General features: G+C 32.7%; 1 protein-coding gene and 1 long non-coding RNA gene across 2 annotated transcripts in view; both read left to right on the top strand.

Annotated features, from left to right (window-relative positions):
- Positions 1-26,798, top strand: part of LOC145317903 (uncharacterized) — a 143,491-nt gene that overhangs the window by 88,409 nt on the left and 28,284 nt on the right. The window lies entirely within an intron of this gene.
- Positions 20,480-26,344, top strand: LOC145318106 (putative transporter YutK). The gene is given in 5 exon segments (XM_080159456.1): positions 20,480-20,685; positions 20,918-21,450; positions 23,975-24,356; positions 24,496-24,795; positions 24,883-26,344. Coding segments are annotated over 5 exon segments (1,887 nt in total). The 5' UTR covers positions 20,480-20,672; the 3' UTR covers positions 25,542-26,344.

Genomic DNA, 26,798 nt, shown 5'->3' on the forward strand with positions numbered 1-26,798 from the left:
TATCCGCGGAACTGATTGCATATTATGTATTGTTTCTATATGGAGTATTAAAATCCGGCCTATAGTCAAAACATATGTTACTATCACAGTAGAAAAACAGGCTAGTATAGAATTTAATCAATTGTGATTATGTGTTTTGGGAGGGGTTTTAGAACCAACTTTCAAAGAAGTGAAAGTTAAGGGGTCAAGATCTTAAATATATTATTCTATGTGTGTGTGTGTGTATGTGTGTGTGTATGTGTGTGTGTGTGTGTGTGTGTGTGTGTGTGTGTGTGTGTGCATTTGTGTTTTAATAGGTTCAATTTTTGGCTGTCAATATTTGTTTTTATGGTTTGTATCGTTGTATATTCACCGATTTTTTAAATCCTATTAAAAATGTTAACATTATATTCAAAGAGAGAGGGAATAAAGGGCTGTTTATACACTAGTCCCCAGAGTTTCATAATATTTTTTTCATATTCGTTGGCCTTCTTTGGATTGGTTGGTTCATTTAGTTGAGTGTTCAAACGTTTCAACCAACCAAATGACATAAATAAAAGTGATCATGGCTGGCATTTTAGACTATGCATTATACTGGTACCCAAAGTTTAATAAACATGCTTTCTCATTCATTTGATTAAAAATTGGGGAACTTTTAATAAAATGAATAATATCTTGGGTTGTTCATTGTTATTTATCTCCCACTGTCTTATCCCTTAAGATCCATGAAATCTTATGTTGATAAAATAACAGCATAAAAAGCTCTTTTTTGCTGTACAAATCTTGAAAAATATTTTGTAAATCCCAATTTAAGGCATGGACTATAAATTTTGACTCAAACCCTTTGGGCATATTTATAATATATCTACAGGGATTTTAAGGCATATGACAAGGGACAATATACATTCTAAGATGAGGATAGACAAAATTACCCCTTCTGTAGATTAAAATTATTAGTTAGTACCCAAAATTTTTAGTCATCGAAGAAGATAACGGGGTTTTAAAACTTTGGGTATCAGTGTAATTTACAGTCCAATATCCCCTCCCTAGAGGAGAAAATTTTATTATTTAAATTGTGGCTTCCCCTTAGCTACTACAAAAATTTATGTCGACTGTACAAATTTTCAAGAGAGTGTTGGGTGGTTTTTTTCTAATTTCTAACCTCTTCAATTGGTCCTAACTCCTGCGGGGCTTACCAGTATCCAATATAATCTAATCTAACCTAACCTAAAATAATAAAGAAAGAAACTTTTTCTCAATTAATTTAAAAATAAGGGATGGAAAAGGTTTCTGTATTCAATATTAGAGTAAAACACTAGAGGGAGAAAGGGTTAAATAACTTTATCTCCCCATCGCAACCGCCTTGTGCAACCTTTCTATTGGGTCATTGAAAATCAACCAATGGTGTCGCTTATATTAACACAGCCAAGTAGCAGACGAAAGAGTTCTTTGAAAAAGGAAGGGAGGTAGTTGTCTGTATATACATCTATACTATAGATCTGTTTGTTCAACAAGAAATTTTCAGGGAAACCGTCTTATATTATGCATAAAAAAACTATTCTAAGAAAAAGAAAATATATGAAAATAATGTTTTTTCAATTGTGGACTCTACCTTTATATGTAACATAACTTTAAAATAAAGAAAGGAGAAAACAAGGATGACAGCAACCATAATAGCATAAAAATATGAAACAATTCATAGTAATATCAATAAAATTGAACAAGGGGAAGGAAGGACAAAGTAAGTTATGTAGTAGATACTTTTAGATTACGGAAATCTTAAAAGCAAAAAGAATGGAGAAATTTACAAACAATAGTTTCAGCCAATAGTTTTACTCTACAGAAAAGGTAGTTTTGTTTTTCATTAATGGGGGAATTTAACAAATGGTCTTATCCCTTTAGATTTCTGATGCTTATCGACAAAAACGAACATTTGTAATTGCAGAGTAGGTTCGCTTGCAAAAAAAAGAGAGCTATTTTAATTTAAACTAAGTTATGTTCCGCGAATTTTTGCACAATTTTTTGCATAAGAAATAACCTTTAGTTTTAGCTCAGGGATTTTAGGGATAGTGATATGGCAGATATGGCTTAGTGGTTTAACGTCCGCTTATCTGTTGGGGAGGTGTCGGGTTCGAGTCCCCAGACCGCATCAATACTAAAGATGTAAAAATTAGTACCTACTGCTGCTCTTTCAGGCGTTAGAGATTTGGAGTAAGAGTAGGGGGGAAGCCTTAACCCTAAATCAGGTATGCATGGGTGGTCCTTGGCATGGTGCACTAGTGATCGAAAACGCTGTAAGGTCATAGGTTGATTGAAAAGTCCTTGTGGACTAGCATTGTGTAGTAGCTCACTAGTGTATTAGTGGCGTTTGTTAGTTCAACGACTTGGAGTCATGCTTAGATCCTAGGTTGCATTGAAAAGTCCCTAGGATTTGATGTGGCTTCAGTCATTGCTGATACAGCGTCATGTTGATGCTTGGGTTGCATTAATTGTCGCAATAATACCGTGACCGAAAAATCACGAAACCTTAACTCTCCACCCATAAGGTTGAAGTGTAAATTACCCACAAGTCCTAATTAAAGTGCCAAGGAAATTGATGGGAAGGATGCAACTCGAATCCGCGTCATACCAAAGACGTTAAAAATGGTACCTACCTGCTCTGTTCGGCACAGGACATCAAAGAGTTAGAGTAGGGGGAATGCCTTGGCCCCAAACAGGCGCAACTCATTACCATGCACAGTTAGGATCTCCAGACAAAGATCGTGCAATCAAAGGGTTGGTTGTCTATAATGTACTGTACCACGGGTATGAGGTGAAGGACCAAGAGTCTGGCCTTGAGTTGACAAGTTGACTGTTCAGTCCAGGTGCAACTCACCCACACGACATTAACATTAACATTAGGGATAGTGCAATTGAGGGTACATGTATAATCTAAACCCTGCCTTTGGTAACTTCAATGACTTAATATCTGTGGGTACTTTTAATAACTTTTTTTTTGTTGCAGTGTCCAAACTTTTCCACAGATAATGTTAATCTACAGGAGGGGTAAATTCGTTAATCATCATTTAGGATGTATATCAATTTATCGTCCATTGTCTTATCCCTTTGAAGGATAGGTCAATGCAGGTTTAATAAATATTTCCCCCCAGGTTAGCAAGATTTATGTAAGATACTCAACCTTCTCTTTGGTAACTTATGTTATTATTCCAATTGTTCTATCTCTGTAAACTGTAAATGAAACTGGTACCCAAAGTTTTAAAACCACGTTTGCTTTATATTTGGGTATTTTTGTGAAATTTTCATTGGTTGTTTCAAAACTAGCAGTGCCTAAACACTTCAACCAATGATTTAAATCTACAAAAGTGGTAATTTTATATAAATTTATCATCCATTGCTGAATCCCTAAGATCCATGGAAAATAGAAATTCTTTGTGAGGTTAGTGTAAAGGATAACCCTAACCATTGAAGAAAACCTATTTTACCTCTGTTTTTTTCAATCCAAAAACATTATTTTTTACAAGAGTTTACCTATGTTATAACGCAAAGATTTGAAAGGATTGCAGGGATCTAAAGGGATAAGACAATGGCCTATAAATTGATGTAAAGCCCAAATTATGATACACAAAATTACCCCTTCTGTTGATTACAATTAATGGTTACAACGTTTGGAGACTCAACTTAATGAACAAAAAATGAAAATTCAATGCAAGTCCCTAAAGTTGTGAAGCTAACGAATAAGAAAAAGTTAGTATAAAAGTTTGGGGACTAGTGTAATAAACAGCCCATTGTACCCTTCCTCACTATGATTTTATCATAATCAAAATTTTTAAAATTGAATTAACAATTTTCCCAGATTTTTTGGATGATTATTATAAACTTTATAATTATATTTAAACTTACTAGGGATAAGACAATAGACGATAAATTGCTTTATATTTCCAATGATGATAAACAGAATTTACCCTTCTTAAAAGAAATTTCTTTAATCCGCATTGTCTTCTCTATCCCTAAAAAAAGAATTTTACCCATTTTTTTCAGAAAGAAACTATAATTTTAACTTTATTTGAAATGCCAAATTTAATTATTAAAATTTATTTAATTCTCTTTCTTTCAAAATTTCAAATTCTCACAAAAAAAGAATATTTAGAATTTGCTTGAACAAGATCAAACGAATATGCAATAAGCGAAGCCAAATGATGATAAATTGTTATGCATATTTGTTAATGATAAACAAATTTACCCCTTTTGTAAATATGAAGATAAAGAGTGAAAGAAACATAAAAAAAAGTGAGAGAAGGAGAGAAAAAAGAAAGATAGAGAAAGAAAGATAGCATTAACAGTAAAAAGAGATATAGAATTAAAGAGAGAGAGAGAGAGAGAGAGAGAGAGAGAGAGAGAGTTTGCAAAGGGAAAATGTAAAAAAAGGAACAAAGCTAATACTCGCAAAATTTTTCGCAGAAAATTTGCATTGTGCATATTTATCTATCAATCTATCTTACAATCTCGTTATCTATCTATCCATCAGGGATCTAAAGGGATAAGACAATGACTGATAAATTAATGTACATCCATAATGATGATACACAAAAACCCTTTTTCTGAAATTACAATTATTGGTTGAAACGTCTGGTCTTTTAATTTAATGAATAAAACAATCAAAATTTAATAAAAGTTTTCAAAGTTGATAAGAAAACGTTAAAGAAAACGTTATTTAAAACTTTGGGGACTAGTGTAATAAACAGCCCATTGTCCCCTTCCTTCCTATGTTTTCCATCTATCTATAGGCGTTATATACCATGTAGTCCGATAATGTACATGTGTTTAAACTAATATGGGCAAATAATCACATAAATACTGCTCTTAAAAATGTAATCAATATGTTGGTTTTATACATTAAAGTATATGAACCTTATGTACAAAATATGTACTGTATAAAATCGGACCCTAAATTTGACTGCCATCCTCTAGTAGTAACTTAACAAACTTCTTATTGATTTTTTTTTTGTAGGTATACAATTTTATTTTATTGTCAATCTAGAAACCTAATTTTATCTTTACATTTTAGGTATGTTAACATTTTTTATTTGGACCCCTCTACAAAACGTCCATGGATCCATATAAAGCTATCCTTAAATGGATAAAATAACCTTACTACTTTATATAATAGTATTATTTCATGGAAGAGGGGATATTGAACTGTAAAATATATTTTCTTTAAACGTTTTTATGAACAGGTTCTCTTATTCATTGGCTAAAAGCCAGCTTCTACCAATAACGAAATTAATTCGGGAAAAAATCACGAAACCTAAACGTGTTTCCAGCTGTCGTGGGGGGACAACACATCATAAAATTGACGACCTCTCTATTTGCCCCCCAAATATTATTTTAGGTTTATTTTGCTTGTTGGTTATACCTTATTCCTGGCCAAATGCCTTTCTTTGGTTGTAAAAACTAACATATTTCAAACTTTGAAACTAACATATTTCAAACCACAATGTCCCTTCCCTCTATTTATTTACCCAGGGAGGGAGTGGATATTGGGCTGTTTATTACACTAGTCCTCAAAGTTTTATAATAACGTTACCTTATTCGTTGGCTCAACATCTTTGGGGACTTTTATTCAATTTTGATTATTGAGTTGAGTGTCCAAACTTTTCAACAACCAATTGTAATTTACTGAAGGGGTAACTTTGTGTATCATCATTGGGGATGTACATCAATTTATCGACCATTGTCTTATCTCTTTAAATCCCTGATTTTTCACCCGGGATATTTTGAATGATTCCCAGATTGTGCCAATTTTAAATCAATACATCAATACCAAGATTTTTTAAGAGATAAGACAATGGATGATAAATTTATATACATCCCCAATGATGATACGCACAATTATCCCTTGCAGATTAAAAACATTTCCAACCTAACCAATCAAAATTTGATAGAAGTACCCAAACTTTTTAATCAAACAAATGGACCTTTAAGGGATAAGACAATGGATGATTAATTGAAATACATCCCCAATGATGATTATCTTAATTACCCCTTTTGTAGGAATATGTCCAACCAAACCAATAAAGATTGAATATAAGTTCCATAAACTTTTTAGGCAAACAAAAATAATGTATTCATGAGACAGACGGACGTTCGGACAGACCTAATATAGAGTAGCTACGCCATAACAAGGGTTAATTAATAAAAAGGTTTTTTTCATGTTTTCAAATGTATCTCAAACATAAATCTAATAGCCTTACATACACTTTATATGGGTGGTAGGTTTTTTAAATATTTTATTTTTCTTAAAACTTTTGAAATTCTTTATATGCAGGTATCTAAAGGAATAAGACAATGCCCGAAAAATTGATGTACATCACCAATGATGATACACAAAATTATGTAGATTAAATTAGTGGTTAAATCGTTTGAACACTCAGCTTAATAAATCAACCATTCAAAAGTCCCCAAAGTAGTTGCCAACGATTAAGAAAAGGTTATTATAACTTTGGGGACTAGTGTAATAAACAGCCCATTGCCCCCTCTATCTCTGGCTCCAAAACTTTGGGTACCTTTTCAAAATCTTCATTAGTTAGCTCAAACTAGCAGTATCCAAACTTTTGCACCAATAATTTTAATCTACAGAATGGGTAATTTTGTTATTATCATGGCGGATGTACATAGTACATAAATTTATTGTCCATTGTCTTATTCCTTAATATCCATGGATATTCAAACTAAATCAGGGGGTTGTATTTAAACCCCCCCCCCCAAAAAAAAAAAAGTTGAAAATGTTGTTTAAAAACTAAAGATTGCGTCTTTTTCTCACACGTCCTTGAATTGGGTATACACACACACACACACACACACACACACACATAGCATAAAAGTAGACTCCTTACTTAAAATAATCGTGGTTCTGCATTTAAAAATTGGAATGGGAGGGGGGGGGGTTGATTTTTTGGTCAAAAAAAGGAAGTTTATTTAATATTATCATCAACAACCCTAGAGGCCACTAGATGCCTTTCAAAATTTGTTGCTACGCCCCTAGAGGTCTCTGAAGAAATTAAACTATCCCCCAAGTAGAAGATTCACTGTAAAGAAGAACCATATTGGTTCAGTGGTTAGCGAGATTTCACATAAACAGTTAGTTACATAAAACCTTTAACATAGGAAAAGAGTGATTTTAAAATTTTTAACAACCAAATTTTAATCATGCGCAAAAAGTAATAAAAGTGGAGTTTGGTAGTATCCCTTACCTATACATATAGAGAAAGAAGATGATTAGGGAAGATCAAGGAGGAAGGGATAGGTATTTGCGTCCATGTTATGCAAAAGATGTTAAAAAATGTTACATACCCAAGAATGTTAAACTAAAATACCTCTTTTGTACATTAAAATCATTAGTAGACAGTTTGTACCGGCTAAGTAAGATGTAATGAGAGTCCACATAGTTTTTAAAAGTGAAGCTTTTCTATAATTAGGGTTGGTCAGTCCGTCCGTTTGTCCGTCCGTCCGTCCGTCTGTCCGTCTGAGACAGAAAGGGGGGAACTATGATTTTCTCGGCTCCTAAACAACATAGACGGCTGAAATTTTCAGGGATTGAATACTTTTATATTCTGCATACCTTTATTAAGTTTTATAAAGGTTTGCTTATTGGTTGGGGTGCTAGTTCGATTCCTAGATTTTTAGGTTTTCATGATTTTCTTTACTCCTATCTGAGATAGACGGCTGATATTTTTAGGTATTAAATAAGTTCACAATTTACTTATCCCCACAAAGTTTCATTAAGATTTGCTAATTTGCTGAGGTGCTAGATCGATTCCTAGATTTTCACGTTATAAATCATACAAGGTTTCGTGATTTTTTAGTTTAATGTTTTTTTTATGAAACTGCAATAAAGTTAATTTTTTCCAGATATCCATCCATAATTTTTGAGCTTCGCTACTTATAGATGTTGTCATCCTTGGTTAACCAATGAATGAGAGCAAGTCTTTGTAAAACTTTGAGCACCAGCATACCCCCCCCCCCTGAAATTATCCTTTCTGTAAATTAATATTAAAGAAAGTTTAAACCTTGCATAGTGTTAACCAACCAATCAATATTTATTAAATGTACCCAAAGTTGTTAAACCAATGAAGTTTGGGAAGTGTATAGTAAGATATATAAGTTTTTAAGTTTTCATACAGAATTTTAATGTTAGAGGTAGATTTGAAATCTGTATAAAATTTAAAAGATTTTTTGTATAATTCTTTGATAAAAAGCGCAAAAACAATTTAAGTTAATTAATTTTTACGTCTGTGATAGGTGGATTGGTTGAATGATGTACAGCACTACAGCTTCTCCAATCATAGCGCAATAGTTTTCAATCCACTAATCACAGATGTCAAAATTATTTAACTTAAATTGTATTTCCGCTTTTAGATAAGGATTATACAAAAAACGAATTTTATATAAAAAAAAATCCTTAAAATTTGATGCAGATTTCAAATCTACCTCTAACATTAAAATTATTTCCAACTGATATATCTTAGTGTATAGTTCTTTAAGTACCAGTATAATTTTACAGTCCAATGTCCACTTCCTCCCTAAGTAAAGAGTTGTTATATTTTTCTTTCTTTTAATGGCATATCCATAAATCCCGGAAGGGTAAGGCAAAACTTTTGGCAGGAATTGACGGAACGGTTACGTTGGTGTGCTCATACCAAAAGTCCCCAAAAACATTGGACTTTTTTATGGTTCCCAAAGATTTTCAGCTTTTCAGTATGGCTTCCAAACCGATTAATATCCGCTGGATTAAAAACGGCCATACTAAAAAATCATGTACACCATCGTATTTCATACAATTTTTCGCGAATATTAAAATAAAAATCATGAAATTGATTCCTCTTTTATTAGTTAACAGAACTGATATGAATCTTTCAGTTCTTGAAGATTTTAACAGGTATTATCATTAAATCTTCTATTTTTCAAACTTGCAGTAAACTCTCCCCAATGTACACATACATACTTTTATTCAAATAGGGGACACAGATAAAGTTTAGGATAAATGCCAGAATAGTAAAACTTGGATCTTAAGGGATAAGACAATGGACGTTAAATTGATAATGATAAACAAAATTACCCCTTCTGTAGATTAATTCTTTGTTAAACAGTATATATATAAACCAATCAATATTTGATAATAGCTCTTAAAGTTAAGTTAATAAATGTGTTTAAAGAACTTTGGGGACCTGCATGTAATATATATACACGAGTACCCAAAGTTTTACAACCACGTAATCTTATTTGTTGGGGACTTTTATTGAATTCTGATTGGTGGATTCCCAACTAGTGGTGTCTAATCTTTTCAACTTACAATTTAAGGGGTGATTTTGTTTATCATTATTGGGAATAAACATTAATTCAATATACATTGTCTTGTCCTTTAAGATCTCTGATCTGTTTTTAATAAATTTTATCTCCCTTCCGAAATTCTAATGAGGGTCTGATCTTTGATCCTACAGTCGAGAGCATCTTTAAAACTATAATAAAACTCTCTTTTTTATCTATCTATCTATCTATATATCAATCTATCTATTCATATATCCATCTATCTATCTATCTATCTATCCATATTCCTATCCTAGTCGAGAGCATCTTTAAAACTATAATAAAACTCTCTTTTTTATCTATCTATCCATCTATAAATCTTTCTATCTATCTATCTATCTATACCTATCCTAGTCGAGAACATCTTTAAAACTATAATAAAACTCTCTATTTTATCTATCTATCCATCTATAAATCTTTCTATCTATCTATCCATATAGCTATCCTAGTCGAGAGCATCTTTATAATAGAACTCTCTATTTTATCTATCTATCTATCCATCTATAAATCTTTCTATCTATCTATCTTAATCCAGTATCTAAATATTTAATAGTCTCTGTTCCTAAATATCTTACAAACTGCTCTGAATCTTTAGGGTTATACCACAAAGTAAAGAATCTTAAAGGTCTCTTGAAAGTTTAATTTATTTTGGAGGACTGATTCTCCCCCTACCCTTTTTTTTATATGTCCCTAGAGACTATTATTAAATATTATGTAAAATAAAGATTCAAAATTTCTTTTTTTGAAGTAAAAGTATGAAAATTATTAAATAATAGTGTAAATAATTTACAAAAAAGAACCTTTATACAAAATTCAAATAGTGAAATAATCCCATATTTTTAAGTTGGGCGTCAGTAACACCCTCCATTCATCCCATATATCCCCCCCCCCCCTCTTATAAAAATGATGATAATAGTATAGGAAAATTGCAGGGAGGGAGGGGACATTGGGCTATTGATTACAGTAGTCCCCATAGTTTTATAATAACGTTTAATTATTCGTTGCTTAAAACTTAACTTGTGGACTTGAATTTTGATTAGTTGGTTCATTAAGTTAAGTGTCTAAACGTTTCAATTGCTTATTGTAATCTACAGGATGGGTAATTTGTGCATCATCATTGGGGATGTACATCAATTTATCGGCCATTGTCCTATCCCTTTAGATCCTTGGGTACTTGTTGCTATATTATCCTGTAAGATCTCTAATACTTTTTTTTATTATAAGAATAACGTCATGGTTTAAAGGTCCACTTGTTATTTGAGGGAAGTTACAAAAGGCTCCTTTATAGAAAATGTAAAATGCATGTATAATTGCGTAGCTAATAGCCTTTAAAAAATACGCATTTTCGCTTTTTTCTCTTTTATACTATGTAGCCTTTTTAATTGTAAACTAAAGTCATAAAAACAGTGTCATACTTAAAGATAATAAAAATGGTCCAAACTGATAAATGAACTTGAAGATAATGGTCGTGAAATCAAAGAGTTGGTTGTCTGTATTAACTTTGGACTCATTTGGTTCTTTAAGGATAAGACAATAGACGATAAATTGATAAACATCCCCAATGATGATAAATAAAATTACCCTTACTGCAGATTAGAATTATTGGTCAAAAAGATTAGGAACTTCGAAACCGGCCAATTAAAATCATCAAAAGTACCCAAATTTTTTGAGCCAACGAATAGGATAACATAGATATAAGTTTGTGTACATGTTTAGTTTACAGTCCAATGTCCCCTCCCCCACCTAGGTATACCAAAAAAGAACCCTAAAATAATTTAGAAGTGAAAATTCTTTTAATTTATAATCATTAAAATAATTTTCATAGGACCCAAAAGAAGCTTTTCTTTAACTAAAACTAATATTTTTATTTTGAGTCTGTTTTTTTACTTATATAATAATCATTTTGAATGGCGGAAAAAATAAAGGTATTAAAGTTTATATTATGAACTTGATTGTAGTATGGAGGGTACCAAATCTAAACCATATAAAAAGGACCGTGCCAATAATTGGTAAAATTTCATTTTGTGTTAGTAAAGTAACTCCCCCCTCCTCTTTTAAAATTCAATTTTTCAATAAGGCTTCGGAACCGATTAATATATCCAATACTGAAAAATCTTGTATAGCATCGTTTTTCTACGTCCCCTCGTTGCTAACAAAACTGGTTTAAATCTTATAATTTTTCAATTTCCGCGGAAAGCTGTCTATAATACGATGCCATAAATAACTATTATTTTATTTTTAGGTAAGATTATTTTTTGTGTTGTTTTTGGAGCCCTGCAGACATGAAACCCGTTGTAGGTAAGAATAAATCAGTGATATGATAACTGAAGATCACCTTCCAAATCTTTAGGTTTCAAATTCTGGCTTTAGTAATTAGTAGACATTGAGGGACGAAAATGTTGTAAATATTTTAACAATCGATATATAATTACTTGAATGTTGCACCAGATTTTATGTACTCTGGTAAAGTGATGCTCGAAGGTGGCTAAAATAAAGATCCACCCCCTTTACCCCAACCCCACCACCACTACTGGATGAACGAAATGACCAATAAATGATGTCCATATAAGCATGTTATTCTCTGTCAATATATTTATATACTCTAACCTAATTGACCTACACTAAATGGTTTATTTTAAATTTGGTGAGGGGGGGGGGATAACCACTAACGAAAAAATAGGATTCTACCCCCCAAAAGGTTGTTTCCAAATAGAAAATGATGCACAATGGTTATAGAAAACACAATTTTTTAGGCTTATTCGTCGCGCAGTTTTTTTTTCGAGGACAGATTTTTATAAATAAAAATATACATATTAATACACACATTATTATGATAAACAAAATATTCCCTCCTGTAGTTTTAAATTTATTGGTGGAATAGTTTGGACACTGCTTAAAGCTTAAATTTTTTACATTGAAATTAAGATTTGATAAAAGTCCCCAAAGTTTTTAAGCCAACTAATGATAGTACATGTTAACGTAACATTGGATACCAGTATAATTTACAGTCTAATGTCCCCTCCCTCCTTGTTTATAGTACTATGCATATAGTACATGCTATTTTTATATAAAATTGCTTATTATATAATTTTAAAACTTCATAGTCTTTAAATATTATTAATAGAGGTTGATATTTAGATTATTTTAATTCTTTATTGGTTAAAATTTTTTTAATTGGATGTTGTACCAGATTTTCATGTTCTCTAATAAAGTTATGCAGCTGGCCAATATATCAATAGCCCCTTTACCCCATCCCCTCCCCTCCTACTGGATGAATATTCAGACCAATAAATAAGGTCATTATTCAGTTACCCAAATTTACAATATTTTTTCTCCTGTCATAATATCCACATATATTCTATATCCATTGTAAGACAAAGCCCAATCTGTCCCACTTTTGAGCAAGACGATTCCTATATGACGTCATATAAAGGGAAAAGAAAAAGGGAAAGGGGGGAAGAAAATCTCTTCAAAAGAGATGGGAGAAAAGGGAATAATCTTGCTCAAAAAGTGGGACAGATTGGGCTTCGTCCCATTGTAAAAATACTCATTTTTATACATGGAGGATGGAAATTTGGAAAATAAATAAGTCAAACAAAATGTACATTGTTGACTAATGACCTGTCCCAATAGTAATAATGTTAACAATTTATAAACACGGAAATTATTTATCATCAACGCCAATGTCACACTGAAAAAAAACTTTTTAAAACTTTTTGCTAAACTTTTTAAAAATATCTGAATTAATTAACTGTTTTTTTTGCATATTATTGTAATAAAAGCACGCTGCAATAAGTTAAAAATAGTTAAAAATAAAGACAAATAATGCAACAAAAAAAAACTAGGAACTGACAATTTTTGACTGGCTGTATATACTAGTTTATGATTTTAATTATTATAAAAGTATATTTTCATATCAAAATATTTTTCTTCTATAAGAACTTTAACAGTACATCAAGCAAACATTAATTAAACAATTATTCAAAACACCTCCGACAGAGACCCAATATATTAATGTAATTATATACAGGGAAGGAGGGACCATTGGCAGTTTGGTACTAGTCCGAAAGTTTTATAATAATGTTTTCTTCTACTTTGGTTTGCCAACTTTGGAAACTTTTATTAAATTTTGATTGGTTGGTTCATTATGACAAGTGTCCAAACTTTTCAATCACTAATTGTAATCATAAGGAGGGTTAATTTTGTGTGTCATCATTGACGATGTAAATCAATTTATTAGCTATTACCTTATCCCTTTAAATGCCTGAATTATTACACCAATTTGTCAATACTCTCTCTGACGTATGCAACATTCTCCGCTCATTGGGGGGTTTCTGACACATTAGTTTCTGACGTAAAGTCTCCGTTATTCCAGCGGAAGAGAAATGGGAAAGCTCCGTTGGTATAATTATTATGAGTTATGGTTGTTTAGTATTTTCATGCCTAATTTACTTTGTGAACTTTACAAAATTATTAAATAACATTTTACTTTACAATAAATTTAGAAAAGTTTGTTTTAAGGGCTTTTGCCTTTGCCCCTATAAAACAGAGGACTGCCTTATATTTATATAGATAATATATATTCTTGGGGCTATATCTCTCTTTAAGGGGGGGGGGGATATCCCTCTCAATCCCCAATCTTAGAATAACCTATCCTAGATTAATTACAATAGTAATAGTAACAAAACTGGAATAGATGTTATGATTTTTATCTTAATAGTTGCGGAAAATTGTCTGTAAAATGGTGCTACATATGAATAATCAGTATGACTCATAACCTGTTTTAACCTAGCGAATATCAATCGGTTTCGAAGCCATACTGAAAAAAAACCTAATACTTCAGCGACACTAATTTAATAGCGACTATATAATGTGTAAACCTACAAATCTAATAACCTTGACTGTCTAGAATAGGAATAAATTGTAATCAAAGACAGGGTGTGATTTTCACCATTTTTATCCATTGATTCATTTTATGTTTGGGCATTCCCTGCCCTAAATCCTATGGGCTCTCATGGATGGTACTTAACCTAACCTAACTTCAAAAAAATCAAGATTCTTAAATCCAGATATATGACACTAGACCATACAAAGATGTACAGTACATCCCCAATTATGATAACAAAATAAACCTATTTCTTTATAAAATATTCAGTAAACTTTGTAAATGGAAACCAATTTCAAGTTTTTAAGGCAGCGAATGAGAGAATGTGTTTATAAAAATTATCGGGTTACCAAAAGGGATCTAAAGGGATAAGAAAATGTCCGATATATTGATGTACATCCCCAATGATGATACACCAAATTACCCCTTTTGTAGATTACAATTAGTGGTTAAAACGTTTGAACACTTAACTGAATGAACCAACTCATCCAAATTAAATTTGGTCCCCAAAGTTGTACAGCCAACGAATAAGAAAACTTTATTATAAAACTTTGGGGACTAGTGTAATTAAAATTATTAAAAATCATTCCCTTTATCTGACAAAGCCCCGAGTTGTGACAAAACATATTATATTCTCGATAATTTTTAACACTAGCTCAGTACCTGATAGAATTTTGTAGTTAAAGCATATATAAAAATAACAGGTTGTCTATCTGTCTGTCTGTCTGTGTGTGTGTGAGTGTAGCGAAGGATCTCGCTAACTGCTTAATCTATACGGTTATACTATAAATATATAATTGTCGATTATTTTAACATTAGCTCAGTAACTGATACAATTGAGTAGTATGTTTGTAGCAAAGGATCTCGCTAACTGCTTAATCTATATGGTTATATTATACATATAATCTAGTCGATAGTTTTTAACATTAGTTCAGTACCTCATATAATTTTGTAGTTAAAGCATATATCCTTTTGTAAAAGTAGCAGGATGTCTATGTGTGCGTGTGTGTGTGTGTGTGTAGGAAAGGATCTCGCTAACTGCTGAATCTTGATGGTTATACTATACATATATTATTGTCGATTATTTTAACATTAGCTCAGTAACTGATAGAATTTTGTAGTTAAAGCACATATAAAAGTAACAGGATGTCTATGTGTGCGTGTGTGTGTGTGTGTGTAGGAAAGGATCTCGCTAACTGCTGAATCTACATATGGTTAAACTATACATATATTATCGTCGATTATTTTTAACACTAGCTCAGTACCTGATAGAATTTTGTAGTTAAAGCACATATAAAAGTAACAGATAGTCTATGTATTTCTCTGTGTAGCGAAGGATCACGTTAAGTGCAGAACCGATATAGTTCTCCTTTACACTGTTGCTTCTCATAGGTCCTGGGAAGGTTTATAACTGTTTTTGAGAATAGTTCCACGTCCACCAACCTTTAGAGCGTGAATTTAACTGTGGAAAAAATTACAAACCCCTATTAAGAAATACTTTTCTTTATAAAAACTAAAATTAAAATACATTGTTGATTTTTTTTTAAATCTTAAAACATTATTGCTATTTTCAAAATTTTGCGGGATTTTTAACATCAACGTTGAGAAAGCAAAGAAAGTTTCTAAGAATTTTACGAGTTTTCATAGTGATCAGGATAGATGTTAATCAAATTGAATTATTTAATATTTGTATTTAATCAACTGGATTTATTATTACTTACTCAATGTACTCTTTACCCAAACCCCCTTCCCTTCAACTTGCTGAACGAACTGACCAATAAATGACATGGGAAATAGCAACCTAAATTGACGACATTTTTTCCCCTGTCATAATATCCATGTATATTCTACATCCATTTAAATTGAACATTTTATGATTCTTCCTTTCTCATATTTATTCTTAGATTCTTTATTTAGAAATGAAATATCATAACCACATTATCTTATTCGTTGGCTCATAAACTTTTGGTATTAAAATTAGATTTTAATATTGGATGGTTCAACCAATAATTTTGATTTACTGAAGGTATAATTTTGTTTATCATCATGGGGGATGTATATCAATTTATCATCCATTGTCTTATCCCTTAAGATCACTGTGAAAACATAAAAATAAATGCGCTAAAGTATTATTTTGCACAAATATTATATGATTAAATTTAAGAAAAATTATCCCTATACATGCGTTTTTTTACCTGCCGGCTTTTTTTAGAAGCATAGCGACTCTATAATTCACCATAGCTGTTTAATTACCATAATAAATATGTCTATAATAAGATGCAAGAAAAAACTATTCTTAAAATCAATCACCAAATCACCCCTTCTGTAGATTAGTTGACTAAACGTTTGGACACTTAATTAACCAACCAATTAAAATTCATTAGTTTTAAGTTGTTAAGGCAACGAATAAGAAAACTTTATATAAAAATTGAGTAACTAGTGTAATAAACACCACAGTGTCCCCTTCCTCCCTAAATTAGAACACTTTTTTCTGCTATCCATGATTTTTATTCTGCTAAAAAGCATGGACACCAAAACCTTTCTAATCAAAAATTTGCTTGCTTTCTTCAAAATGAAATTCTTTCTGTTTGTTTTTATTTTCGTCATAAAACGTATTTTTCAACAATTTTAGTGATTTTTATATCTTTCTTAAATAATGTTAGTTGTCTTTGTTTATATATGTACTTAATAATCATTATCAAACTGCAGTGTACTGTTATTTTGTGCAGTTAAAATGTCATTTTTAGAATTAGTTATAGCGAGTGAGATAATGTGGTCAGGTATAAGTGTGATTTTCAGTTTAATGTTCCCTCCCTTCTTCCCTGTTTTACAAGATATATAAAACAAAATTAAATTAAAAGGAAGATTGTCTTTGTGTATGTCTGTTTGTACCGATGGATCTCGCCAAAACCTATATGATTCTCATTTGCAATTTAGTTTCTCATAGGTCCTGGAAAGGTTTTTAACTATTTTGGGAGAGGGTACTACCACCCTCCAAAGAGAAATTGCCCCTAGAAAAAAAAATATCTTTCATTTTTTACTTTCTCTTTTTAAGACTAAAATTTAAAATGGGCAAAGGTTGACTTATCCACCTCAAGTGCCCCAAGTTAGAGGGGAAAGGCTAATTTATCCTGAAATGTCCTATCCCTCTGGGGGGGCCCATACAAGGAAATATCTGACGGAACTGGGCACATTATTACGCGCTCACGGGTTACGGTAAGTGGGCGGAGAGGGGGGGAAGTCTATGGAATGTCAGGGAGGAAGGGGACATTGGACTGATTATTACACTAGTCCCCAAAGTTTTATGATAGTATTTTCTTAATTGATGGCTTACCAACTTTGGGGACTACATTAGTTATTGGTTTGTTCATTAAGTTGAGTGTTCAAAGGTTGCAACCACTAATTCTAATATAATCTACAGAAATGGTAATTTTGTTTATAATTACTGGGGGATGTATATCAATTTAACGGCCATTGTCTTATCCCTTTAAAGCCGTGATGGAATGCACTTTTAGGGTTTCCGGAGGGGCTATTTGGGGCTGTGTGGTCAGATATTTGTTTTGGGGGGCGTATATTGAGGAATGGGGGGCAGACAACAATGGTATTAAAGTCATTTTTGAGGTCTTAATTTGCCTTACTGTAACTGTAGATTTAAAGTATGTTAAATGCTTCTAATGTTCTGTGATTAAAATGTTTAGAACCGACATATACATATAAGAATGTTTGTTGTTGGTATTAGAATTTATGCAAAATCGCGAGAAAAAAAAATATTTCTAAAATAGCCTTGGTTACTTTTTAACGCGGGTATGAGCTATCTAATGTTTTGATAAAGGAAGGTTATTTTACACAGGGAGGGAGGGGACATTGGGCTGTTTATTTCACTAGTCCTCAAAGTAATACAATAACGTTTTCTTATTCGTTAGCTCAACAATCTTGGGGACTTTTAATGAATATTGATTGGTTGGTTCAGTTAGTTGAATGATAAAACGTGTCAAGCACTGATTGTAAACTACAGAAGGGATAATTTTATATATCATAAATTTTTAGGCCATTGTCTTATCCCTTCAGAGCCCTTAGTGTTTTTGTTGTTCAACTATTGGAAATGATATTAATTGTTGTTGGTGTTGTGGGGACACCCCTGTGGTATTCAAGGTTAGGTTCGGTGAACTGAAATTAGTTTCCGAATGTGAACACATTTTCCTAGGTGTTTCCCAATCCTATCTCAATATTTGCTACTAGCTAAAAAACCTTCAAACTTCCAAAAAAAAAAATCAAAATTTGAAAAATTAAAACTTTGAATGTATAATGTATAAAACGTTAATACATTCAAATTTTGATTTTTTTTTTGAAGTTTGAAGGTTTTTTAGCTAGTAGCAAATATTGAGATAGGATTGGGAAACACCTAGGAAAATGTGTTCACATTCGGAAACTAATTTCAGTTCATCTTAGGTTCAGTATGTAGGGTGTGTCTTTAATCCCCATAAAAAATTTAAATAGCGAAAAAAACTGAATTGAAATTCACAAATCTAACCATATATGCTACTAAGTTTCTCACATTTAAACTTTGATTATAAATCAATCATATATGTCTTTTATTGCCTTGCATCGCCCCTAGTGGAGAAAAAATAGCCTAAAACCAACTAAAGACTTTTATAGAGCTTGCCTGATAATTACAATCAATTCATACCAGAAGCTTTTGAGATATTAAGCTTCAGACAAAAATGCTAATTTATGACAAATTCTATGACATTATGACTACAGTATTACATTGATAATAAAACAAAAATAATCCTAAAAAATTGTTTAGCTATTTTGTAAATTACATAATGTACAATGTAAGCTCAAAAATTCTTCCCATGTCTTTAAAAGCCCCCCCCCCCCTCCTTATATGCATATACTACTTACTTAAGATAGTGGTCAAGTAAGGGCGTAGATGTAGAGGGGGGGGGGTGTTATTTATTGAGCTTAACTATATTCTATTTTGCCTATTATTAGTAATAAGTTTTAATACATATAATCTCAATAATGATTAAGTTTAAAGGGGGATAAACTAGTTTTTTCTTGGGTAAAATTTTTATTTAAATGTAAGATGGTGTTAAGCCCCCTTTTTGTCCAAAAATGTGGCCACAAATATCTAAAAAGTCGTCATAAATCAGCATTTCAGGAAGAGACAGTTTTTTGTATGTCTAAAAATATTTTTTGTACATTTTTTCTATTACGTCTATTTTTATTCTTTTTTTGTTAAAGTTCAATGTATACAAATATAATTTAAGATACTATTTTCTAGAGACAGGTTTTTTTATAACTAGATGCGCATTTTAATAATTATAGAAAAGGGGGCTTTTTAGAAATAACAGTATTAAAACCTCCCCCTTAAAGATCCAACCCCATTTTTTATAATGAAGAAACTTTCAGGGGTTATAAGGGATAAGACAATGGATGATAAATTAATCCCCTGTTTACCCATCCCCCCCAAGCTACCATTGAGTATTTTACATTAATAAGCATTTATATTAATGTTAATATTAATTTTTATGCCATTGTCCTCTCCGTCCCTGAAAATCTTAATAACTTGATTTGACCAGCGAAGGAGAAAAAAAGAGAAAGAAAGAGAGAGAGAGTTAATGGGTAAAAAAGAAAAAGGATGAGAAAAAAAGAGAGAGAGAACGAAAGAATGTTATCCAAAAAAAGGGGGGGGAGAGAGAGTTGAAAAGGTTAAAAACGCGGGGAAGTGGGAAAGTAGGAACCAAATCTAGCATAACAACTTCCCACAACACTCCCTCCCCCCTCCCCTTCCCCCTAACACAACAACACAAACCCCAACTTCCACAACCAACATCCGACTCATAAAGTGAACATTTCACAACAGATTTCTGGACACAGAACAACTTTATCTTCTCTCCCCCGAAGCACATTGTGAAAAAAAATGTAATAAAACTTGTAATTTATGTATCAAAAATTTATTGTTTTTTTTGTTGAAGAAAGAAAAAATGTGAGCTGAGAAAATAAAATGTGATTGCAATTAGAAACAAAATGCTTATTGAAATGTGAAGATTATTTTAAACAAAAAATCAACAAAAAAGATAAGATAATTTATATAAAACATTGAAATTAATTTTCCTTTAGTAAGAAACAACGTTTTAACATATATTTTGACAAAAAAAAGACATAAAGTTTATGTGAAAAAAAGTGATGTTCAAGCAATTTTTAGTTACACTAGTTTTAACAGTTTGAACACCGGTAAAAAAATTCAGTTTATTTTGACTGCCTGGCCTTATAATAAGTGAATTAAAAATACATTAAATTAGCGAAAAAAACAAAGAGAAAAAATAGAATAATGCATCTTGAGCAAACTGTACAAATGTATGCACAATAAAACATACAAACTTTAAAACATCAACCTACATTTAAGGATCAAAAAGTTATCAGTTATCGCAGCACCACAATGAGTGATTCAGGTAGCTGTCTATAGTGCCCTGGCAAAATGGGGATAGATGTCATTGCTTTTTTTGGCCTACCTATTCTATTAACGTCAGGAAATACCCTAAACCCCATCTCTTTTCTAGGGCGTTTCTTTCCCCCTTCCCTCTCAAATTTCCCTCTACTATGACGTCAATAGAATAGGTAGGCCAAAAGCTGTGACATCTAACCCCATTTTGCTTGGGCACTATAGACAGCTACGTGATTCAGGTAACGGGTACAGCTGCGGCAGCCGGCTGGATAACATGGACAACCTGTCCTCCATTGAGTCCAGCAAAATGCAGCTGGAGGAGGACCCTAGAAGCCTCTCCCTCACCTCTCTTGACATTGAGAAAGCTAGAAATGAGGAGGACAATGATGATAAAACTAATGATAATGACAAAGCTGCTAAAGCCAAAATGTTGTTTAAGCTGGCGGTTAAAATTGTCTGTGTTCTGCTGTATAATGTTTACATAGTTTATTCAATATATTATCATAAATCCAATGGCTTGGAGTTGGACTGGTGTGGGGGCCTAGGTTTTCTCCTGGTCATGACTGGGATAGTCTACCTGGTCCTCTTCTACATGAATATTGTCAAACCGCTGGTCGGTCGGCCGGGCGGCTGTTGCAGCCGGCTCCGGATGCCAGATGCGCTGGTCCGGCTGCTGGCCTACAGGTACTCGCAGCTGGTGTTTGTGCTGCTGACCCTGGTGGCTGTTGTTATTTTCCTAATTGTGGACACCGGACATGATAGATACAGGATAATAATCTTATCAATTTTAATTTTAAAAAGAAAAAGAAAATAAACCTCTTTCGTCTGCTTCTAAATTATTTTCTGCTACTTAGTTATGTTAATATAAGCGATACCATTGGTTGATTTTCAATGACCCAATAGGTTGCACAAGACGATTGCGATGGGGAGATACAGTTATTTAACCCTCTCTCCCTCTAGTGTTTTACTCTAATAGTAGCGCCACTGTGAAGGAGAACAATAGCAGTTTAGCGATTAGAGAGATATTTCACTACAGCCAAAAAAGTTTATTAATTTATATAATTGTATTTCATGTAGCACAGCTACTATATAATCATAGTTTGTCTTACGTTCATTTATCATTAATTAACATTTAAAACATTGTTTTTATTATTCTGTCATTCATTAGCTTAGAAACTTCGGAAAGAAATATTGATTGGGATGTACAAAGTTACAGTGTTAAAACTTTTCCACCATTGCATTGAGTGTTATCTGAAAGAGTAAAAGAGTAACACCCTAAACATGTTATAAGCTTATCCAAAATAGTTTTGTAATATAGTTCACTAGCGGCTTCGCCCCTAGCCTCTAGGGGCTTTGTCCCAAGAGGTTTGATCAACCTAATTTTTTGTATTTTAGATTTAAAAAGAAAAAGTAAAAAAAATTTTTTTGGGGGGAGGGGGTATTTTTCATTTTTTTGGGGGGTTAGGGGTTTCCCACCCCCCAAGAAAATAGCTTAAAACCATCACAGGACCAGTAGGTATATTCCCTGAAGAGTAGAGCCCAATCGGTTCAGTGGTTACTGAGATCTTAAGCTTCAGACGGACAGACAGACGGACAGACGGACAGACAGACAGATAGACATCGTTCTACTTTGTATTATAGATAGTAGTAGCGCCCTTAGCATCTAAGAACTCGTGTTTTCTAAAGGGTAAAAAGGGAGGAGAAAAATAGCCTAAAACCACTCAAAGGATTGACCTATAATAGTGTGGAACCATCATGGGATCTATGTGAAGCTTTCCTAAAAAGGAGAACTCAGTATTAAAAGTAATGAAATCTGAAGCTATAGTCAAATAAACCTTACTTACTACTTTATGTTATAGGATAGTTCTTTTTTTAAGTAAACAATATTACATTTAACAATTCGTCTTAGCTTATATCTAACATATAAAAAAAACTCTACGTATCGACATTTTTCGGTAAAAACAGACAGACAGACACCCTGCCTTTTAAGATAAGATTAACAAGGATGACATTTTGCCATAGATCTTTTAAAATTAAGCACATCTTTAACCAAAAGAAAATAAAACGTTTGCAGAAATAGAATTTGAACTTTAATTTTTTGAAAAAGTTTTTCAGTATCAGCTGGATTAGAACCGGTTCTCAGCCATACTGAAAAAGTATGTATAGCATCGTATAACAGACAATTTTTCGAGATACATAACTAATCTTAAATGACAAATAAAATATTTGTAAACATTTACAGTAATTATTTAAAGTTCTTTATCATTTGCAATTTAATGTTTTGGTGCTTTCCCTCTAAGTGGCTGTTGAGCATTGAATCCCCCCTTCATTATATTCAAAAATGAAAATAAAGGGAAGTTTTTTCTTATGCCTAACCCTGAGGAACTACCCAGTACCCATTATAACCCAACCTAACCTGACCTAAAGTGATAAACAAACAAACTAAGTCCATTATGTTCAATTTATCTCAAATAAAGGGGGCTCAACAAGGAGTTTTGGGGGAAAACACCTGTTTGTGAATTTTTTGAGTTAAATCAGGTCATAAAGATAAGAATAGTCTAAACAAAGAATTTTTTCTCATGTTCATTGAAGCATGGAATTAAATACCAAAAATCATCTTCCTGTCATTATTTGTCTTTGTTAATATTAATTTTGTCCACAATAATAATTTTGATAGTAAAGCTACTTTATAATTCACTTTGTCTGTTTGTTAATTCTGAAGGAAATATGTGATTTTCTCTTCTGTAATCAGAGATAGTAAATTTTTGCTGTTTAATTTTTTTTCTGCTCACATGATCTCTTAGATTGTCTACAAAAATTTTCTATTGTTTTTAAAGATAAACAGCTGAAAAGTCTATAACTTTCTCATCTAATATGTAAGATAGATTTCTGTAATTGCAATCCAATCTCTAACTGTTTTTGTCTTTTCTTGTATTGAAATGTTCTTCTTATTTGAAGAAAAATTTCTTTAATTTATAAGCTTTGCTACATATGGATGTTGTCATTCTTGTTTGTTAGTTATGCAACAGATAGGAAATCTAAAAAAATAGGATGATAAGAAATTTATTTTATTTCATTTCATTGAATGCATGAAAGTAGAATTTCTTTGAAATAATTTCCTGTAATTATAGATTTATCAATTCTCAGAGTTTTACACTAGTATTTTCTTCTTTAGATAAACACATTCTATATATAAGACAAGAATTTTAATGAGTGTCAAATAAGATCTCTAAAAAAGCTCTTCTTTGGTAAGTAAGGAAACACTTTGACATCAATTGATAAGATTTTTCCTTCACAGGCTTGTATCAGCTGGAGGCTTAGCTGCCATCCTTCTCTTTGGTTTCATCTTCTCCAAGCACAGGCGCAGGGTCATCTGGAGGCAAGTCATCTGGGCCATCAGTCTCCAGTTCATCTTTGGAATACTCATCCTCAGGTGGGAGTACGGGAAGCTCTTCTTTGACTGTATCGGAGCCAAGGTTGATACTTTTCTGGAGTTTACGGATGATGGATCTTCATTTGTGTTTGGGTATTTGGTTGCGCAGAAGCCTTTCATTGTGGGCAGGCTGAATTCTTCTGTTGCTATAGAGGTTGCCAGTGAGATTAATAACAACAAAGCTGTACCATCCATTGTTGTTTTCAAAGCATTGTCAACTGTCTACTTCTTTAGGGAAGAGGATATCTAAATAATCTGATTCATTAAATCCTTAATTTTCAGGGTAGTTAAATATTGGTCCATGGCAGGTTTAAGTGTATATTAGGGAGGTAGAACTTTCTAGAACCAAAATGAAAATAACCCACTAAATTTAATCAATGGTAGAAAATATCCTTTTTTAAAGTTTTATGGTATCAATGCTGTATTACTGGGGAGCTCTGCAGTGGCTGGTAGTTAGAATTGGAGGATTTCTTCAGCAAGTCATTGGAACAACAGCCTGTGAATCATTGAATGCAGCAGCCAACATATTTATGGGTCAAGCAACAGCTCCTTTCCTGATAAAGCCCTATCTGAGTCAGCTGACCCTGTCGGAGATCCATGCAGTCATGACTGGAGGATTTGCCACCATTGCAGGAACTGTTCTGGCAGCTTATGTCAGCTTTGGAGTCTCTGCATCACATTTAGGTACCAACAGATATTATTTAATCAAAATTCATTTATTTTAATTTTACCACATAAAATTTTTTATTTCCTCATCTACTAAAATTTCAGTGTCAGCCTCAGTGATGTCAGCACCTGCAGCCCTTGGCTTTGCAAAGCTGTTTTATCCAGAAACAGAAAAGTCCAGAACCAGATCTGAACAGATTGTCATAGAGAGGCCGAAGGAGGCCAATGTGCTGGATGCCGCCACCCAGGGGGCCTCATCAGCTGGTATCCTGGTGGTCAACATCACCGCCATTGTTGTGGCATTTATCGCCTTCATCTCTTTTGTCAACAGCATTTTTGTCTTCTTTGGAGACCTTGTTGGGATTGATAACTTTACCTTTGATAACATCCTTGGTAAAATATTTATCCCACTGACCTTTGTCATGGGAGTTGAGTGGGATGACTGTGAACAGGTTGCCAGATTAATTGGCACAAAAATGATCCTCAATGAATTCATCGCCTACCAACAGCTTGGCGTCCTGATCAAAGCTGGTGTACTGTCCAAGCGTTCAATAGTCATTGCAACCTATGCACTGTGTGGATTTGCCAATCCTGGCAGTATTGGTGTCCAGCTGGCGACCCTGTCCTCCCTGGCACCTCACAGGAAGGCAGACTTCTCAAAGGTTGTGATGCGAGCATATATAGCTGGCAACCTTGCCTGCTTTATGACTGCTTGCATAGCTGGAACCCTGTTTGACCCCAATCTATTTGAAATGCCAATATAAGTAAATTTTTCATTGGTAAAAGTTTTTTTAAATTTGGTAACCTTTTGCATTTTTCTAGTTCAAGAAATACTAAAATTAAAGACTGAATTTTAAGGATTTTTAAATGAAAAAGAAACATAGCTTTATAAACAAATAAAATAAATAAAGCAATCCCTAAGCACATATCATATATGTATAAATATTATAATTAATTTTCAGGGCTCAGCATTCGCGCGTGAGCCGCTTGTAAGCCTCGGGTAAATCAACCTTTTACAATTTTATAAATCTGGTGGAAGTCTTAACCTGACCTAAGTATAGTAATCCCTCTTTTTTAAAAATTTTAAATTTGAGGCTTAGACGCGGATAACCTGCGGCTGCCGAGCACTGAATTTTCTTGTAATTGTGTGTTTGCATTATAGTAATGTACCAATTGAATTTGTCAAACGTCTGACAAGGAGGTGCAGGCTTAAATATTATCAATAAAAAAAACTATTTTGTCTCCAACACTTCCACCAGTCATTACATATTTTTGCACTGGTCCCAAAAGTTTTAAAAGAACGTTTTCTTATTAGCTGGCATAACAACTTTGGGGACTTTTGGTTGGTCCAAACGTGTCATCCACTAATTGTAATCTACAAAAGGGTTCATTTTGTTTTTATCATTTGAGATTTGCATCAATTTATCGACCATTGTCTTATCCCTTTAGATCCCTGTATTTTAGACTACATAGAGGTAAAATAAGATTAAATACAAAGGTTATAGATAATTTTTTTAATAAAATGTTTTAGCTGCTGCACTTCCTTAGTTACTGACTTCAAGATAAATGATATAAAATTAAATGTCATTAATACTGCATTTAAAAAGATATTTAGAGTGATTTGTTTGTGATTGTATGAGAATTTTTTTTAAATATTTCTGTTGATCTGTAAAAGCGTAGCTTCAATATAACTATCAGATCCGTTCGTCCGTAATGTCAAACATTTTTAAATTGAAAATTGTTTATATTTATGAAGGCTTTGGATCAGATTTGTTTTACAAAGTGCCTTTTGTGCACTGAAACCCCCTACCTGCGGTGATTTACCCCTGCGGGGTTACCCAGTACCCAATGTAGACTAACCTAACCTTTCTAAACGTAATAAACAATCTTACCCCCCACCCCTCTATTTTCTGCAATAATTGTTTACCCCCTTCCCCCACCTCAAACTGTGCATGAAACTCCTCATTTTACCCCACTGAAAATTTTAAAAATACATTACTTTACCCCCTCAAACCCTCATT

This window comes from Acartia tonsa, chromosome 4 (assembly GCF_053477335.1).
Source record: "Acartia tonsa isolate MP-2025a chromosome 4, ASM5347733v1, whole genome shotgun sequence".
NCBI classification, from domain to species: Eukaryota; Metazoa; Arthropoda; class Copepoda; order Calanoida; family Acartiidae; genus Acartia; species Acartia tonsa.